The 20,287-nt window shown below is 32.4% G+C and overlaps 1 protein-coding gene across 6 annotated transcripts in view; it reads right to left on the minus strand.

The window, feature by feature from the left end:
* The window catches only part of LOC148614937 (carnitine O-palmitoyltransferase 1, liver isoform-like), a 37,388-nt gene extending 19,960 nt beyond the window's left edge, over nt 1-17,428 (minus strand). For 3 of the 6 annotated variants that reach the window (XM_088589473.1, XM_088589477.1, XM_088589478.1), the window contains exons 1-4: nt 17,374-17,428; nt 8,165-8,324; nt 3,544-3,683; nt 1,037-1,211 (exon numbers count right to left, since the gene is read on the minus strand). In XM_088589473.1, the coding sequence (XP_088445599.1) occupies nt 1,037-1,211; nt 3,544-3,683; nt 8,165-8,305 (456 nt within the window). In that variant the 5' untranslated portion in view covers nt 8,306-8,324; nt 17,374-17,428. Of the gene's footprint in view, nt 1-1,036; nt 1,212-3,543; nt 3,684-8,164; nt 8,325-8,652; nt 8,706-10,040; nt 10,145-17,373 lie in introns of those variants that run through there. The other 3 variants (XM_088589475.1, XM_088589476.1, XM_088589474.1) reach the window with 3 other exon arrangements.
* Between the last annotated feature and the right edge of the window lie 2,859 nt (nt 17,429-20,287).

Raw genomic sequence — 20,287 nt, forward strand, 5'->3', positions numbered from 1 at the left:
TTAAGTAGCACTCCAGCTAAGGATCATGCAAAATGTGATTCATGGGTAAAAAGCCTACCTATTTTTATTTTTGAGATTTTGTTTGAAATGTCATAGTAAACAGAAATTAACATGTGGTTTTTCATATAACCCATGCTCTTAGGAAATAAAAATTATATAGAATGCACTGTATATTTCATAATTAAGGGAGATAACTCTGTAAATGGCACTCAAATACAATAGAATCTAGGTCTCACTAACCACTTCTAACGTTTCCATTACTTTACATGTTAAAAAAGTAATTTTTAAAGTTTCACTGTGAATTCCCAGGACAAATGACATCTTAAAGTTGCGTACCGTTGTGAAGCTTGTAAAGTAAGGCTTCCAAAATCATTATGCTAATGGTACGATGATCGTAGAAATTCTTCACAAAATTTACTTGAATAAATAATACTGAAAATCCATATTTTTACCTGTTCTGCTAACTAACAGCATGGGGGCAAATTACTCACACATGTAAACAATATTCATACACTTTTGTAGTTAATTACATGTATGATTTTAAAGTACACATTCTCAGCTTTATTTTGACTACTTTTAATCATAATACACACAAATAATGCACTTACAATGCATATGTCTAGGTTCAGTGTGTTTTTGGTACTACATAGGGGGGTGGCCATTTGACCCGGAAGTTTTTAAGGAGACCCTACTGGATTTTCAATGTGGATTATCTCCTAAGAGCTCTCCTAAGAGCAGGCTGATTTGAATGAATAATTACACATTTCATAATATAGACCCATAAGACAACTTAATTACAAAAATAAAAATATGTAGCCTTTTTTTGGGGTGTATCACATTTTCCAGATTTTGCATGATTCTTACAAAGACAGCTACTTAAAAACATTTTTCTTAACTCAAAGAAAAGACATTTACAAACGAATGCTTACTGCACTTATTTGTAGAAATTTAAATATAACCCGTTCCATATACCTTAGAAGACATTTATACATAAATGCTAAATTCTATACATGAATGCTAAATTCAAAACACTTACAAGCCACAATTTGGTTTTGAGTGACATTGGTCCCCTAGCTTCATACATCCACTTATGATATCTCAGTAATACCCGTAATGACCATTTGATTATAACTATCTTGGCAAACCATAGATATGTTGCATATAATACACAGCTTATATAATATATTGTAGTAGATGAGTAATCTGCAAATCTACAAAACAAAACATACATGTAATTACATCATCTTTAAGATGGATTTCTGTTATCAAATTTATATTTCTACATAAAATTTTCCCAAAAAGTAATTGAAAGATATATTAAAGTGTTTTCTTTTTCACTTTAAGGAAAGTTTAAAATTATGTAGTATATTCATAATTAATTTAACAATATGCACACATTCATAACAGTATTAAAATATTCAAAATAGGATTTAGTTCTGATTTTGATGGCAATAAATTACCATAATCAATTTCAAGGGCACTACAAGTACTTTATTTTTCAAATTTAGACAAGACTGTTATATGTAGCCATACCTCCACTGCCACCATAAAAAAGTTGAAATGCAAAAGCCCTGTAAAATTTGTTGAATCAAAACTGTGGTGCAATATGACCAACTACATATTATAACTGAAAATTCTATAAAATTTGAACTAAATCTGAGCATTAGCGTCCAAGGAGTTGCATACACAATTTTTGTCTGTACAATGTAGTAGAGCATATACACATTTACAGTCCCATATCCCCTTATGCATTGGAACAAGGAACAATTATTACCTTTGGGTCGTTTAGGTCTCACTAACAACTTCTAACTTTTCCATTACTTTACATGTTAAGAACAAGTAATTTTCAATGTTTCACTGTGAATTCCCAGGGCAAATGACATCTTAAAGCTGCATACCATTGCAAAGCTTGGAAAATAAGACTCTCAAAATCATTATTCTAATGGTACGATGACCGTAGAAATTCTTCACAAAATTTACTTGAAAAAAAAATATTGAAAATCAACATTTTTACCATTTGACCCGGAAGTGGTTAGTGAGACCTTATGATATTGACAAGGGAACCAGATTAGGATCCAGATTAAACATTCATAGATTTCGGGGTCCTACTAATGTATGTGACCTACAGTCTTGAAACGAGCCCCTGTGCATGAATCGGAAGCTGGGTAATGTTCAATGCTAATTGATCATTTCATGTAAACTTCCCGTTCTCATACAAGTAAGAAACACATGTAGAACACACATACATGATATTTATGAGGTAAATTTTTATCTCGTATGAAGCTAGAACTATGACACTATGGCGGTAAACATGGCATAGATCTGAAGTATTACATGGAGTATAAATATATAATTATGCAAATCATATGCAAATATAAAGTACTGATATATCTATCCTACATAATAACATCTAAATGTACTGTCCCGTACTACCATACATCGTGTACTAACTTACAGCCTAGATTAATCCTACGAGAAGAATGACCCGGCCAGCAAAAGCTATATTTTTATATAGCCTAGCTGGCCAAGTGGTCTAGGACCCTCGTATCTATATATAGCCATTGCCAGTTGTTAAATCTGGTTCCGGTTTATTGAAAACATTCAGGTCATCATGGTTATGAAAGAGTACACAATCATATCAAGATTTTAGTGGAAGTCATCCGATTTCAGAGCATATTGCATTCCTGCCATTTCGGCTGTTGAAAGTAAGCCAAAATCAGTGACACATAATATATGATGATTAGCGACTTTGAAGACTTCAGTCTTTGATTAATTATCTCTTGTTCTCTTATTCTCCTGCTTGATATCTGAATACTATGACCTAATGCCTTCAGTATTTCCTTAATTACATTTTAGGAATCCCCATTCTATTAGTTTACTGATTTTCCAACCAATAAGTCCACATGGCAGAAGTGAATTTTCCATTTTCTCTTATCAATTCTTGCATTTTGATGTCTTTTAAACACTTCCTGATGGAATAATAATAGTTAATTGGATTTAAGTTATCGAGTTATAAGGCAAATTTGTTTCTGAATGTATCTTATAGTTAAACAGGGCTGTGAAGCTTGTACGTAGCCATGTACACCTGGCCATGATTGCTTTTAACCAGATGATGAGAGTTTTGATTGGCTCAATAATATATTTACACCTGACTTACACCTCCCATGATGAGGATAATGTGAGTCACCTGATCTAATTACCTTTGATTGGCTTCTGTCATAAATTGGTTATGGTCAATCAACTCTGACCAGGTGTCAAGACAATTGTTTAATTGGAGAGAATACCCATTGCTGACAAACTTCCTGTCAATTTTAAAATACAAAACCTAGGTACCGCTAAAATTGCCTACTGGCTATTTTTGTCACCAGATCAAATAAAAAAAATTGCAAATTGGGACACTAGTGAAGCCCAGCATGATCCCTGACTATAATATGAATATGCTACATGTACAAGACTTTGTATAGGTTCCATGGTTTTGATTTATAGGCTTGTTTTTTTCTAAACTGACAAGCATAAAAGATCAAAATTTGATAAGAAACTTACACTTTAGCAACATATTTTTCTTGAGATTCTATCAATCCAAATGATGGATCAAAGCCTCCTATTTTCAGAGCTAATACAATGGTTGCTATAAACAGCCAGCTGGTAGGTGTAGCAGGATATGTCCCATTCTTAAACTGGTTCTGAAAGAAGATTCATTTTTTTTATGTTGATGTGTAGAGTATTTTTAACCAATTTAGAACACCATAATGTTTGAAAAGTTCATAACGTAGAGAGAACTAGATCAGATACAGCTGTAAATAAAGGAATCATACATCACAACATCAAACCCAACATTTACCAGTAACTATAAATCATAATACATTATATTACTTCTTTCCAAGGGATCTACAATGTACATGTACCTCTAATATGAACAAAAATGTCATTGTTTACAACTGTCAGTAAAAATGCACAGTCCTGACTAAGAATGCTGCTAATAGCACGCTTGCAGTCTACAACAGGACTTAATCAAAGTGCTGATAGCACCGGCAGTTTTTGATTCTTGTGAAAATTGTAGTATGGACAAAATTTCAAAGATTAAATAAAATTGTGACCATAAATTGCATTTTAAATACTATTAAGAACTGTCCTTTTTAATATGTATAAAATGGAAGTCAATCAATACTACTGATCAAATGTCACGCACATTTACATTTTGTTCTATTTCACCTTTTTCCCTCAATCAAAAATTAATGTGCATTAACATTCAAAAGCTATATTAACAAAGTATTTATCCTACATATCATTTATACTTAAATAAAACAACTATCAGCTTAAGAAAATAATTTCCTTAACACAAAATTTTCAAATACTAGACACTTTTATCAATTTGAATTTTCCCACCAATTTTACTTGGTTAAATTCACTGCTCTTCACTTACTGTTTATAAATGGTAAAATATTAATGATAGGATGGATTTTATCTTTCCAGACACATTATTGCAAGAAATAAATTCACTAAATGTAAATTTATTACTAAATATCTTTCAAGGCCAAAAGGAGTCCCTCAAATCTTGAGCTGATATGAAGATTAGATCTTAATTTTATTTGCATACTGGTAAATAATAGAATATTATTGAGCTGATAAATTGCAAGAAACATATTTACTTGTTATAAAAAAGGTATTGAATGATATAAAAGGAATTACATTTGGACTATTTATTGTGTAGTGTTTAGAAATAGTAGGGAAGTTCCAGTGATAGACCGGTGACATAAGGTATTTTGATCCTGAAGTATCAAAAACCCAAAAATTACTTGCATTAGTAGAAGGTTCTGGACTTTTTCAAGTTTCATATCAATGGACCACTTGTGGAAAAAAATAAGTCCACATTAAAGTGTGAAATAAAAGCCAAAAAAGAATGAAGGTCCATGACCCAGGTGTGTATAAAATTAAGGTCTGATAATGAGAGTCCCGGACCTTAGACAACCACTAATCTGAACCCCTTCCAAACTATGTTATTATCTTTGTCTTGAAGGGGTCGTTAACCTAAAGCTACTGATTTCATTATTCATGTTACTTTTCTAAATAACAAGACAAATGTCCTATTTACGTTAAACAGGTAAATTAATCTAAGTCAGATGTTTCATAATATTTGAAAAAAAAATTGAATTTATCTAGGTCATTCGTCTGCAAATATGTGAACAAAATATCATTTAACTACCTCGGTCATGTTCTAATATTACATAACAAATATGTGATGTATGAAAAATGGTGAATAAAGACTATTCCCCTGAATGAGAGAGTAACATAAAATTAATATGTCATGTGCAATAAACTGTTTACCATTAAAAGAAGATGAAATTCTTTTAATGTAAGCCGCAAAAAAGATATGGAACTAATTGCATATCTACTTGCAAAAAAAAAGAACAAAGCAGTGAACTGTACATCAGGGCTAAACAATTCTTATTTCATGTTATCCTTGGCAAGGACAATTTAGTCAAGCAAAAAATATACTTTTCTAAGAGTGAATTTTCTTCATAAGATAACTTCCTGTGAATATAAAAAAATTATATGAATAATTCTAGAGCAGTGTTAATTTGTTAAACTAAAGGTAACAACAATTTATTCTTGTTTTAAGCTTAATTATACTGTACATGTCAGAATATGCAAATGCTTATGCATAATCAGTTATCTAGTATTAAATCAAATTGCACTGTCAACATTCTGTGGCTAGATTTAATTAACCATATCAAGGAATCCTAATGGGAGAAAATATCATAATAGGGTCAACAACTCATAAAGTGTCACCTACTGTCCCACTGAGATTAAAAGGTGGGCGAGACAGTGCAAAACAACTGATATTTCTCTGTGATCACTGTATCAATATTTGATAAGATTAAATTAAAATTTAATCATTTGCCATTTCAAAACTGGAACAATTCAGCTTGTAAACATTTGTGACATGCGTATGAAAAAAAGATCCATCAATAGTGATCCTGATGGAGATTCAGTGACAACAGAGGAGCAGAATCAAGATATTAATTACCACAAATGGACATATATTTCATAGTTTTCGATAAACAATGATTGTAATACTGTATTGTAATTTTTTGTTCAAGAAAATGGTTCAGTTAGTACTGGGATTTAAGATATTAATGGGGCTAAGACAAATGTTGGTTTGTTTTTTCTAAAGAGGTGAGGTAAACATCAATAACTAGAAATATTTAGATGGAATCCATCTCTGCGGGCTCTGCCATGGCAATTAAGCCATATATACGAAATGGATTTAAATGATCAATCCCACATGGCAAGTACCAGAAGCCCATGTCAAAAGACAAATAAGAGGCTCCCAGGAGCCTGAATAAATCTTAAATTTTCAACTGGTCCCCACTTAAAGAAATTGAAGCATTACAATATGATAAAACTCTTGAAGAGACAAATGACCAGGAAACTGTCATGCTCTTGGATTTATTACTGCCTAAACCCAAAGATAATGAATCAGAGGAACACTACATTATAGATCTGCCCATACAACTGCCTCCCCTTCTTCAAAAATCTCAAATATTTCAAATCCCAAAGAAACTAGTGCACAAATTTCACCCCTGAAATCTACTGCCATATACAAAACAGAAACAAGTCAGCTTCCACCTTCCTCGCGAAATTCATAACCTTAATGTTCTTCAAATCGACTTTACAACACTTAAAATATTTGTATTATTGTTCATTTTACTTATTTGTCTCTTGGAATTAAATAAATTTTGATACATTGCTTATTTTCTTCAAACAGCTTTGATGGATTGTATGGTGCAGATTAAATTGCAATGTTTACTGAGTCATGCGCCATGCGTATTAATTTTTTTCTTCCAGTATAACGATCAGGGCTCCTCAGGGGATATGCATTTTAAAATTTTATTTTAAAAATGTACACACACACAAAACTATTAATATAACAGGATAAAAACAATATAGGTATATTGTCGAAAATTATTGAAGATATGTGTATTCGGCTTGGAACAGGGGAAATAGCTCGGCAGAGCCTCGCGTTTCCTACCTGTCAGTCGCCTCATCACATATCTTCAATAATTTTCGACAATGTACTTATATTGTATATATAATTCCTCTCAGTAGTTTCAAAGAAGATTTTTGAAAAATTGTTAACAGACAACGACAGATGCCAAGTGATGGCAATAGCTCACATGGCCTTCGGCCAGGTGAGCTAAAAAGTTACAACCTGAACAACAGTTTGTCAACGAAAAAAAAAACCCAGGAATTTGACATTGATGTCAAAGTTCAAGGTCATAGGCCACTACCCATCTTCTTTATGTGATCTACCCTCATGCCAAATATCAAAAGCCCACATCAAAACACAAAAAAGTTACAGTTCGGACACAAGTTTGTCATTGAAAAACATGAATTTGACCTTGAGGTCAAAGTTCAGCGTCTTCAGCCACTATCCATGGTACGTACATTGTCTTCATGTGATCTACCCACATGCCAAATGTAAAGAGCCCATATCAAAAGTCAAAAAAGGTACAGCCCTGACACGAGTTAGTTACTGAATAAGATGGATCTGACCTTGAGGTCAAAGTTCAATGTCACAGGCTACTATCCATGAAATATGAAACATTGTTTTTACGTGATCTACCCAAATGCATAACATCAAAAGCCTACATTGAAAGACAAAAAAGTTACATCCTGGAAACCAGCTTCTAACAAATGGACGGACAGACAGAGTGATCACTACAGGATGACTGCATCTTTTTGTGGCGGGGCCCTAATAATCTTTGGTTTCATAGGCTTCATGACAGATGAAGAAATATTGAAAGCTATTGACTTGTGACTTAGGTTATAGACTTTAGTTTTTCATCATTATAAAAGTCACAGGTAGGAAGGGAAAAAAGTTTTAAAAAAATAACAAACAAAAAAATGGCATTATTAAGAATAATTTGATCTGCATGATCAATATTGTAAATAATAATACCATAAAACTAAAACGTGATAATGCATGTATTGGTTGACTAGAAAAATATAAAAGGAATGATAACAGAAAATCCGTAATTATTGCAATCTTATAGAATAATCCAGAACTTTTTTTAAATTTCAATCAAGGCAACCACAACAAGTAATCATCAGTCAAGTGTAATAATGAAATCAGACTTGCGGCTATTACATTAAAACTTACCTGCATTCTGCCAACCCGTTTCTTGAAAGACCGTACACCACTTCTCCACACAGCTTTGAGAGCCTCATGGTTGAGTTTGACATCTACTCCTTCTGGAGTAACTGAGAAAGAGAAAGCTACAGCAGAGTGGGCTTCAGCCATGATGGGACTCTCTCCTTACCTATGAAATGCATATATCAATAGCTATTTAATAAACCTTAACTATTAACACATTAACACTTGTCAGTAAAGTTCACCTACATAACTGTTATTAGTAAAAACCAGCATGGGGCACCCACCAAGAGAGAGTGCTAAGTATCTACACTGTAACATACATAAGACTGTAAGTACAAGCCAGAAATGTAAAACATACCATGTACATGTATAAGGAAATATTTCATTTTATACAACAATGTAAATGAGATCTGCCTGAAATCTCGAAACTTACTATGTAAATAAAATACAAAAATAAATCAAAGTACTGGTTCAAAGTAATATTGACCACCTACCAGTCCACAGGGACTAGTGTTCAGTCATAATAGTTGCACACTAATCTGCAGAGCTGTAAATGCAAAAACAGAACAACAACAGACATAACATCCAATGCTTACTTCAAATAAAAAAAATCACTTTCCTTTCATTCACATGAAAAGGTTCCCTAAAAATTACATATCACTGTGAGTTTTTCACTTTTTGAAACACTGTTAACTATGTTTCCAAGCCTAATCAAATTTCACAATGAAATATGCAATACCAGACTTATGTACAGCTGACTAAAATACAACTGAACTGTGTAATATAAATAGCATGAACATACAATTGTAAGTAGACATGACAGGGTCCAATAATCTTATTGTAGGGCAGGATGCTATAATCTCCTTAAAATCAGTTCTACTCCTACAGTGTACACTATGTGTATAAATATTGGTAAAACATAATCCCATGTACTAATAAATCAGATGGATTACTTTTTAGCCATAGACCCTAGTCAGACATGTAAAATGTATTTTTACCATGAAGATTCACTAGATGAGCATGTATTGTTTTATTCACCAAACAAAATGACAAGTTCATGACCTCCCTGAAATAGCCCTTAGGGCATAATATGTATATGCTTTGTCCGAACACTAAAAATATGTACTCCGATAAAACAAAATTGACAAGTACTACTTTTTCCGTTTACAATATGAAGCTTTAAAAAACATTAAACTAGATTATGTACAATGAGGGGTAACAAAAACAAAAGAAACAGCAACTTGCATCTCTGATCAAATTATTTCATTCATTAAATGTTTTTTAGCAACACTTAAAATTATTTCTAGTTCAATTGTACTGTCTGTATACCAATTCTGCTTTAAATAAAGCATGCATGAATGAATAATATTGAAAACAACCATTAAAGAAATTGGTTTTACCAATTTTATACATATACATGTAACTAAATCATGAGGTCTATAATTACAGGTAAAGTAAATTTAACTCATATGTTATGAACAGATAATTCATGGACTTTTTTCCAAAGTTTACCAAGTTTTAAACAACTTTAAATAAATTGAGCCATTATAATTTCATCAGTTTCATAATGCAGGGCTGTAGAATTCTAATTTCCAGGCAAAAATAGCATTTATCTAAGCAAGTAAAATTCACTCCTGAGAAAGCTGATTTTTTTTTAATTTTAATCATTGAAATAAATCTATATTGAAAATCTTAACTTTCATATAGTCATAGAAAACAGAAAGCTCCTAAAATAATTGAGCTTTATAATGAAAGAAAATGACTTATATGTAGCAGTTCATTCCAGTAAATTATTCCAATTCTTTACAAACAAAAATAATATCAAGTATAAAATAAAACTCTTGAGTTAAAGTAAATTCTATAAAAGTGTACTAAAACTTACATTAAATTGTCCAGTTCCAACAAACATAAACAAAATGATCCCTCAAAGAGTCATTGAAAGCAATGCATATTTAAAGTAACTTATCACAACTGAATTGGCAAATATATTTATCAACAAAACTGATATGCACCAGTAACTTTCAGGGTCCAAAGTCCAATAGGAAAATTTACAGGTACTCAGGTACATTTGATTAAACAGGTCAATTAGAGGTCATATAGGATATCATTTGTTGGCAAATTTAACATACATTTCTATTGACCAACACAACAATAGCACTAATTGAATCTCCATTTAATTCAACAGTTATCTAAGTGTCAAGCTGTGTAGGATATACATGTGTATTATGTAAAGACTTAAAAGATACTGTAGTAGGTGACATATATATATATTTTTGAGAAACATCATACCATCAAATTGCTTTTGCCTCTTTTAAGTGCATGTATTAGTTAATGAATACTATAACAGCCAATGTTTCTATTTAATGACTGAATCTAATAGTAACAAATAAATGTATATCAAAATTGGTCCATCAATTAGACCTAAACTAACTGCCATAAGGACAACAAAATCTATTTCATGGTTAATTTTGAAAGAAAATTACGAATACTTGTTGACAAATAGAAATTGTTCCAATTTATCAAGAAAAATAACTTAATAGAATAATTTCGGTTATCATTATACCACTGAAAAAAGTTGGTTATGAACAATGCAGTTTGAGTGCCTTTCTCCTTGACCATGTTAACCAACAAAATTATGATTCTAAAATGGTACCTGGTTTATTGATAAAACACTAGCTTAACAAAACATAGACATCAATACAATGTATTCACCTTACCAGAATTTACATCTTCATATTCAATTGAATCTCGAGTTGGAAACTTCATAGTTAGAAATTACATTATGTATTATGATGAACTATGGTCTAGGAATTTGCCCAGTGCAGGTCCGGCTATAAAAAAAATAGGCCTACAGCAGCGCTAAGCTTGCCATAAAAGGCGACTACATAGTGCTCAGAAACCTAGTCGGGGGCTAGGCGCTCTGCCCACAGAGCAACTGGGATGTGTGCCCCAGGTGGTGAAATGGGGTACCCCTGGCTTGTTACATGCTGGGGTTGTCAGGCTTTAATACGGAAAACCTGACCACAAACCATAGTGGTGCACTGTGTTGGGAAAGATGCCACATTCCTCGCACATTAAAGAACCCTGCTGTGGTATTCGATAGGAGTAGGAACCTTTGCGCTCCATCACAAGAGGCTAAATTGCCCGGCCCTACCCATCCCTCCTTTTTTTTTTTGTGGCAATCAAAATTTGTCGACCTAATTATCATTGTGTCCCATCCCTCTTTTCATTTCTTCATCCATTTCATGTTCATCGCCTGAATATAACTGAAATATTGCTGCTTGGGCGTTAAACCCCAACAATCAATCAATCAATCTAGGAATTTCTTTTATTTCTTTTAACAACGTTTATTGATTTTTTCAATGTGTAAATAAATTTCAAACCAATTTTGATTCTTCTACTCTATCCACTAAAGTTTCTTCTAAAAGGTTTATTGAGTTTTGAAAATTCTGATATAATGTCCTGTACTTATGGTTTTTATGGTAAGACTAGACCTAAACATATACATTGTACACGTAGTATCTACATCGTATTATCGTAAAGTTATTCTTTCCAATTCAAATAGAATATATATATGTACATGTATTTATAGGAACATTTTCATGGCACATACTGAAGGTGTGAATATACAATTTTGAAGATTTTACATCAAATAGTAAATTTTTAATGTAATCATACATTTTTGTACTTTTATGAATGAATGAATATTCTGTATTCATGAAATTCCTTAGTGTGCATGAACTACGGTGAAAGTATTGTTATTTGTGGAAACCAGTTTTCATGGTTTCTGTTGGTTTGGCAAAACACAAAATTTGGTTCCAGACTAATAGGAAATTCCCATTCATTTGTATAATAGTGGTCAAATACATGAATTGAAGAATCTACAAATGGACATTTTTTCTAACCACAAAAATTGGTACCCATGAATACACATAATAAAAGTATTTCCACAGTACCCACTCCCCCCCAAACCACAATAGGCATGTTTAAAATCAAACAGAAGTGTCATTCTAAAATTCTAAATTTGACATTTCAAATTAAATTGATTTTTGTAAAAAAAAATTGTCTTAAACTGCCACAAAAGGTAAATTTCCATATAACCGGGCAGAGAAATATGTGGTAGCATGTCACATGTATTCAGGTTATTTCTTTCTGTAAAGTCAATACTCGTAGTCTTTACAATGCATGTTTGTAAAACAGTTGATAAAAAAGAAACACTTCAATCTCGTCTAGCAGGGTTATAAATAATAGACTACCCACCAGTCCAAGACTGGCTATTTTTTGGCAGGGCTGGTTAATTTTAGCAAAAATCTATATAGCCATATAGTAAGTATATTGAAAAATTGTATTCAGGACCGGCTAGAATTTGAGTAAGTTTCCTACCCTGAGTCTAGATTCCAGGAAGAATGACTTGACTAAAAACTTTATCAAGAATAACAATTTAATCCTACCCAGATTTCAATGAAGAGAATAAAAACTGATAAAATGAATTCTGATAACCTTAAGCAATAAACAACTCACTTTTAAGTTTTCACTTTAAAATCATTTCATTTGACTACACAAACTTATACATTGTAAATAATACCAGGTATACTAATTTTTTGTTGATAGGTATATATACTGGTATAGAAGAAATACATGTACAATGAACATGCAAGAAAAGAGTACACATGTATACAAATACATATTCATATATGCCTAACATCCACAGAAAAAATATCAGGAATGGTTTGCAAATTGCAAGTAAGTATAGGAGTAATACCCTTACTGTATTTAAAGTTAATACCTCACAGAAAACAAATGTTTTAATATCTTATTTTGGTATTCAAGTACAACTTCATATTTTGTGAATACATTCATTATTACTAGTTTATCATATGCAGAGGCGTAGCTACATAAGGCTTGTACAGGCTTGTGCCTGTACGAAATTTATACTATTTTTTTTTCTTTTTTATTATTTGATGCAAGTATATAAAACAAGTACAGTAAAGGCTGATATTACTTTATCATTTGCGCTTCACGTAGCAACATGGAATCGGAAATCCAACGTCATTTACCCGTTATTGGTTTGCTACTAATCATTCCACAATCTGATAACTCCTATAAAAGTAAATTTGCGATTTCCGCAATATGGACAAGTTTGTCATTCGACCAAAAAGAACAAGCATTCTGACAGTATTGCTGATGCAATACAGTGTCTCCTTTCGGCCTTTGAACTCATTGCCTTTATGAGATTTTTTTTATATATGTGAACTAACAATGGATGGTGTTATTTTTTAACAATCAAGAGAAAATAACTCTTGAACAGCAAAAGCAAATTCCATCAAAATCAAACCTGAGCTTCATTTTACAGTAGATAATAACAATTTTGCATTACAGAAAGCTGCATAAAGACATTCTCTTTCTATCATCTGGAAAGTTGAAAAAAACTTCGTTATTATGAATTAAAGGGCAAATAACTCTAGAATGACAGCAGCAATTTGCATCAAAATGATGAAACATAAAATTTTATGTAATTTTCTATGTCAAAGGGCCATAAGTTACATATAAACCATTTTGCCACAATGATATTTAAATTTAATTTGTAACTTGTCATGATAAGACTAGCTAACAAATATGAAATCAACTGGATGAGGCATTACAAAGAAAAGTCCAGAAAACATGAAATTTCATGAAATTTTCTATGTCCAAGGGACACAACTTCTGTAAAAATCATTCAACCGTAACATCATTCGAACTTAACTTGTAACTTGTCATGATAAGACTATATTTCAAATATGAAATCAATTGGATGAGGCATTACAAAAAAAAGTCTGGAAAACCAAGTGTTACTGACGGACTGACACTCTGACGGTCAGACAGACGGATGGAGTGCAAACCTAAATCCCCTTCGGCATTTGCCGAAAGGGGGCAAAAGGGAGAGATGAAAGATCAGAGGAAGGCAGTATTGAGAATGAGCCTTCAGCATACTGTATGTTCTAGCAGATATTGAGCCAGTGAACACTCCCAGTATTAATGATATTCGCATGTGTAGATGTATCCTTCAGAAGTGCCATCAACTTCAAGTAGCTCTAGTAGCGTTACACAGTTCCAATCACCATACCCAGATGTGGTTAAACTTCGAGACCTCAGTGAAATATCTGATACTGATAAACATGCAATTTTGTGTTCCAAATGGACAGATGCCTTCAGCTACCCTTTCCCTGCAAGGTTAGGAATCAATTTCTTCACCTAATAAAAACAACTGGATTTTACCAACTGTACCTCAGCCCAAATTATTTACCCTATTTATTTTGTTTCTATTTTACCTAGATTTTATCATCGCTAATTTTTATAATTATTGGTAAATTTGGACGGGGGATACTTCAATAAACATAATGATTTTGGTTAAGCACCATTAACTTAATTTTTAAAAGTCAAGAAATGTACCCCATTGAAGTCTATAAAAGGATTTTGAAAAAGAAAATAATTTATCTACCCTATTTTTTCAACCTGAAACAGACATAATTATATTTTGTATTGGCCTAATACAACTTTCCGTCTAATAAAACTAGTGAAAATGTCTGAGCTACATGCATAAGTTCCCTGGGCATGAACGTTCCAGCCGTTTAAAATATCATTGTCGAAAGTTGACCAATGTCCATGTATTCAAGAGGGGTAGACAGGGGATTCCTGCTCCATTTTGCTATCGGGTTCCAGACCTCCCTCACAAGTTTCTCTCCTTTACTCCCCATTGTAATATCCTGACAAACTTGCACCCTTAACTCCCATTCCTACTTCCCCAAATTCCTGGGTTCCTGTCCCTGTGTCCAACCCCTCATAAATAATTTTAAAATGAATAACTTGATACAGAAAAAACTGAAGTTAACTTTGTAAATAGAAAAGTGAATAAAATTATGTTCATATTGTAAAAAGAGAGGATATGGAGTGAATGTGCGTATGACAATACTTCACATGATATATTGAAAATATCATATTGTCACTCAAGGAACAGGGTTTTATCCTGTCCTGCATCTCGATATTGTACAAGGGTCTTCAACAATGAAGGGTTAATTCATTTACCCTCAAACAAGATCAAGAAGGCCCATATCGTGCACTTAAGTTGAATCTTTATAAAAGTAAGCCTGTCTAAGCATTTGTTAGAAACTGCCCCAAATTGACATGAATTATATTTCTAAATACATTTAAATTGTTTCTATGCACAAAAATAGATAGCAACCAACAATTGTTTTCCAATACCCCCATTCTGATAATTGAATGATTACCAGTATGTACTTGGAACCATTTGATTAACGAGAGAGGGGCAATTAAAAAAGTTTTATTTTATTGTTTGCTGCTTCATGTATATACGCATTCATTCAATGTATACATACAGTATGTACATTTAACATACATGTAAGTCAAATGAAAGCACATGAATCACAAAACCATATTGTATTACAGTGGATTCCTGTTAATCACTTAGCCTGATAATCGGAAAAAAATATGCAATTAACAGAAATTATCATTTCAAAGAAAAATACCACATATTTTCAATGTTTAAGTGGGACATACATTTCCAATTAGATTCCTGCCATATTGTCTAGTCAAAAGAAAGAGAAAATATTGTTGAAAAAAACAAATTTCTTTAGAAAACTGATGTATTACACTTACAATGTATTGTTGTTTTACCCATTCAGGGCATAATCTAGGCGGCGAAATGGAAATTTAAGTCGCCAAGAATTTTTAAAAATAGTCCCCAGCTCGTGTTTTTTTTAAGAGAAGTGAAGTCGCTGTTAAATTTGACCGAAGACAGATACATGTACTTCTAGCCCTTCCAGGTAATAAACAACCAAAATGGCGGCAATTTTCGTAACGAAGAGAAAACTTGAATTGGAAGAAGTCAACTTAATTTTCATCAGTTCCAAGCAATCCAGGGAATATTTCACCCGTACTAGCGACTTGGATAATGGATAAAACCAGCAGAACTTATTTGAATGAAACATATTCCACTTAATATTGAGTTCAAAATCAAAGGAAAACAATAACAAAGGTAAGGTACATGTACATTTTGTGTTCCTTGATTAAATATGTAATTTGATGACAACAAATAATTTATTTACTCAGTGAGAGACTCTTATAGTGATTTTGATGGTTTTAAAAGACAATTAATAATTGGTAGGTTCAGCTTGAACACAGTTATGTGTATGAGTGCATATGGGTTTGAAGTGACACTTTATTTTGACAAGACCAAAATAAAGACAATTAAGCTAACTATTATCACTTACGAAAAAAAAATCAGGGAAATTTATTGGATAATAGACCACCATTATGGCATATCAAGATACAGACATTCATTTATCAACTTGAATTGACTCTAATTTGTATTCAAAACGAAAACAAAAGCACTAATCCTAAAAATATCATGGAAAATTATTCCATTAACTGGGAAAGTAGATTTTTAGTAATGACTTTCACTTAGAAAGTTGACCTAACATAAAAATCCTAGAACAAGTACACTGTAAGGGATATAGTTATGATTGTTTAAGATGGCATTTTTTGGTATTATAGTATCAATGATTTACTCTTATGGTCTATTGATAGAAACTAACACATTATATTTAAAAGCAGTTTCGCCATGACATTGGTTGTGTCCTTGTACTGTTGTTCCCTGCATGGGAAGAATTGGGATTGATATTGCATACAATGAGTACATAACTTCTTGTAGGCTTAACTTGTCATGTCTAGGATCCTCTGAACCTAATTGATTTTGTTGCTGTGATGCATTTTATCTCCATAAATTATATCATACAATGTTTCATTTGCTTGTACATGTATAATAAACTGAGTTGTCAAAAAGTTGTTTGTAATTCTGTAGCTTACTTCTGATATGGCCATGCCATGGACATGGCTGTGATAATTAGTTGGCAGAAATGAACTGATTATGGATTATGACATATTAAACTTGATATATTGTTGCCATGAGAAGAGCTGGAGCTACCACTCTGAAAGCTTCATTCAGAGACAGAGCAGACCCATTCAGACTCAAGACGACAAGACTCACTGTCAAGAGACACATAAATTGAAAATAATGCCAATGAATGTGCCCTTGTAAACACATTACACCTGGTGATCGAAAGAACACATCATATTCAAGTAAATTAAGCTGCAGCTTTTTATTTCATGATACTTAACATATATTTTTGCATTGTGAAACACCTTGAAAAATTCATTACCCTGAAGGAAGATCCAGCTAACAAGTCGTCTGGTCCCAGGTCACGTGACATAATCTGTTAGCTTTATGACGCTTGAGTATATCTTTGAAATTAATCTGAAGAAAAACACTAAGATGACACAGCGTTCTAATTTGCGTTCGAAAAATAGTCTTCATCATTTTTTTCCCATCCCATAAAAAAAACAAACAAAAACATATAAAACGTGCATCTTATCCATGCGCCGACTCTCTCTACTCACTTAGCAAGAAATGTGTAAAAACAGTTTTATTGAAAAGTAAATTGTTATTTTAAAATCGCGTCAGATACATATCTAATAATATATGCTTCGTCTTCCAGACGCAGATTATTGTGTATTGACAGTTTCCCAACCTAATTACATAGGTGAGTTCGCCAATCGCATTAACGACGTCATATTCACTAACTTGCATATCATAAAGTATCTAATTGGTTGGCAAACAAACAACTAAATAAACAATTAACAATTTCATGCTCTGAATTTCGTGATTAGAATCCCAATTTTCAAAACTTTATAGCTTTGTTATTTTATATCCAATTTTGTTCCGTAAAATGTTTCAATTAGATAAAAGAATTAATATTTTGTATGTGAATTTATCTCTTTTACTTGAAAAATAATATTGAAATGATATTTATATATAAGCCTCTATTTTCATACAAAATTATTTTAAAGAGTAATCAAGGGAACCAAGGTTATAGCGGTAATCAAAAGAATGTAATCCAAGGACAAAGACCGGACATGGAAAACAGACATACACAACAAAGAACATAAAGTAACTAAAATCATACATACAAAGTAACAAAAGTAAATGAGCAACTCGGACTCCACTAAAACTGGGAGCATGGACCAGGTGCACCGGTCCTCTGCTTTTCTAGAAACATCCGCCGAGTTGCTCATAAAAAGTCAAGTCCGGGTAGACAAACGAGGAAAGGAAAACTATGACCCGTTCAATACATCAGTTTTCATGGTGCTGATGGATACACCATAACGATCCACGAGTTCATGATGACGACCATAAAACTTCTGTAGTGATGACTTCAATCTTGTAGCAACATAATCCTGTTCCAGAAGCATATTTGTTAGAGTTCTAGCGCGATACAAAAAGTCTGCGTAGTTTCGGCAAGCTCTGGCATAACGTACGAGTTGTGATATGAACACTACATACGCAGGAGCCGAAGGGATGTTGCCACAGATGAAAGGAAAGTTGACAATTCTGAATGAAAAGTCATCACGTTTTGTTTTACTTTTGTTACTTTGTATGTATTATTTTAGCTATTTTATTTTCTTTGTTGTGTTTGCCTGTTTTCCCTGTCTGGTTTAGGTCCCTGGATTACATCTTTTTTTATTTCCACTAGAATCTTGGTTCCCTGTATTATCCTTTTCTAAAACAATAACTTGATTGTTTAAATTCAATTAAGTCATTTAAATATGCAAGAGATTGTATGAAGTTGTGTGAATTTTAAAAACTTCAATTGCCATTGTCCGTAATCTTCGAATTTTATGAGATTTTCGTATGGTACTGAGTAATCTCCATAAATAAAACGCAAGGTTCGCTCATGAATTTTTTTCCATTTTTTAAAATTGTTTTTGTTCTTTCCCCCATGCACAAATGTGCCAAACAATAGAACAATGATAAGATTAGACATGATAAACAAATAAATGATAGTTAACCTCCCCAGTTTTGAAAAAAAAATGTTTACCTTTACACTTAAGTACATTTAGCTGCCTTGTCGCCTTTTTACAAATATATGAAATATGGCTTCCAAATTTGAGGTGGTAATTTATTGTCACTCGCAGTAGTCTGATAATTTCTTCACAATGAATTTCATTCATTTAAATCAAATTTTAAATTCCCACTTTTTGTTTTCTTCCCAATGGCAACAGCAAGCCTAAAATCTCTCCGGATTAGCTTTCATTCTACTGTCAGAGAACCAGTGTATCAAAATTCAGCTTTAATTTTCCAAAATGTTAACTAATCCGTTGAAGTCGTTTCCTGAGTGTGACAAAGTATTATCACCGGCATAATTATACAGAGTACTTTCCTTAACAAAGTGAAAAATATCATTTAAAATACAATAAATAGAATAGGGTCTTTAATAGAACACTGCGGGAACTAGGGAAGCGTGCCTCGCGGCGACGGACTGGTTGGCTTTATCAAGTAGACAAACTCTCTAATGATGGTGTCTTCTAGCTATTCCAACATTTTGAAATTACATATTCTACCTATTCCAACATGCAGAGAACAATATATGTTGTTATAGCCTAATATGTTGTTACAATAATTAGTAATTAATTAGTTTTACAGGTAAAATTTACCTGAGAATTAAATATGAAAAATTACTGTTTATAAATTTTCCTACAAAATAAATTAAATTCTAATAATATAAGAAAATGAGGAATATGTTTTATTAAAATAAAAATAAAAATTATATTAAACTTTTTAAAACCATTTTAACTTTCTACCATTTAACATGCCAATAATTGACAATGCCAAGCTGGTTTTGGTTGATGAAGCCAAGCTTATTACTTTTTAATTTATTTTAATGATTTATAAATAGTATTCACTTTTATCTTGATGCCAAATGTCAGTTCAAAGCTGAACATCCCAAGATTTAAAATGAGCTTAAATAGTGAGGGTCAGCCAGTCTGTAGTCATTCATAGTAAAACATGGCAAATGCACAGTTAGACATTAGATTTACCACCAACAGACTAGGCAATCAGAACCTGATCCACAATGGCTTTAAATTCCAAGTTAAAACTAGACTAAACAGTATATTTATGCTTTTTGTCTTGAATTAACTTTTGCAATATTGCAGTATGATTTTAGTAATTTGTTTATATTTGTGCTTCTTTCTGATCAAAGAATTTTGTTAGTGCTAAATAATTTAGTTGTTCAA

This window comes from Perna viridis, chromosome 6, assembly GCF_037379345.1.
Source record: "Perna viridis isolate PV_CMFRI_1.1 ecotype Kerala chromosome 6, ASM3737934v1, whole genome shotgun sequence".
Lineage (NCBI taxonomy): Eukaryota > Metazoa > Mollusca > Bivalvia > Mytilida > Mytilidae > Perna > Perna viridis.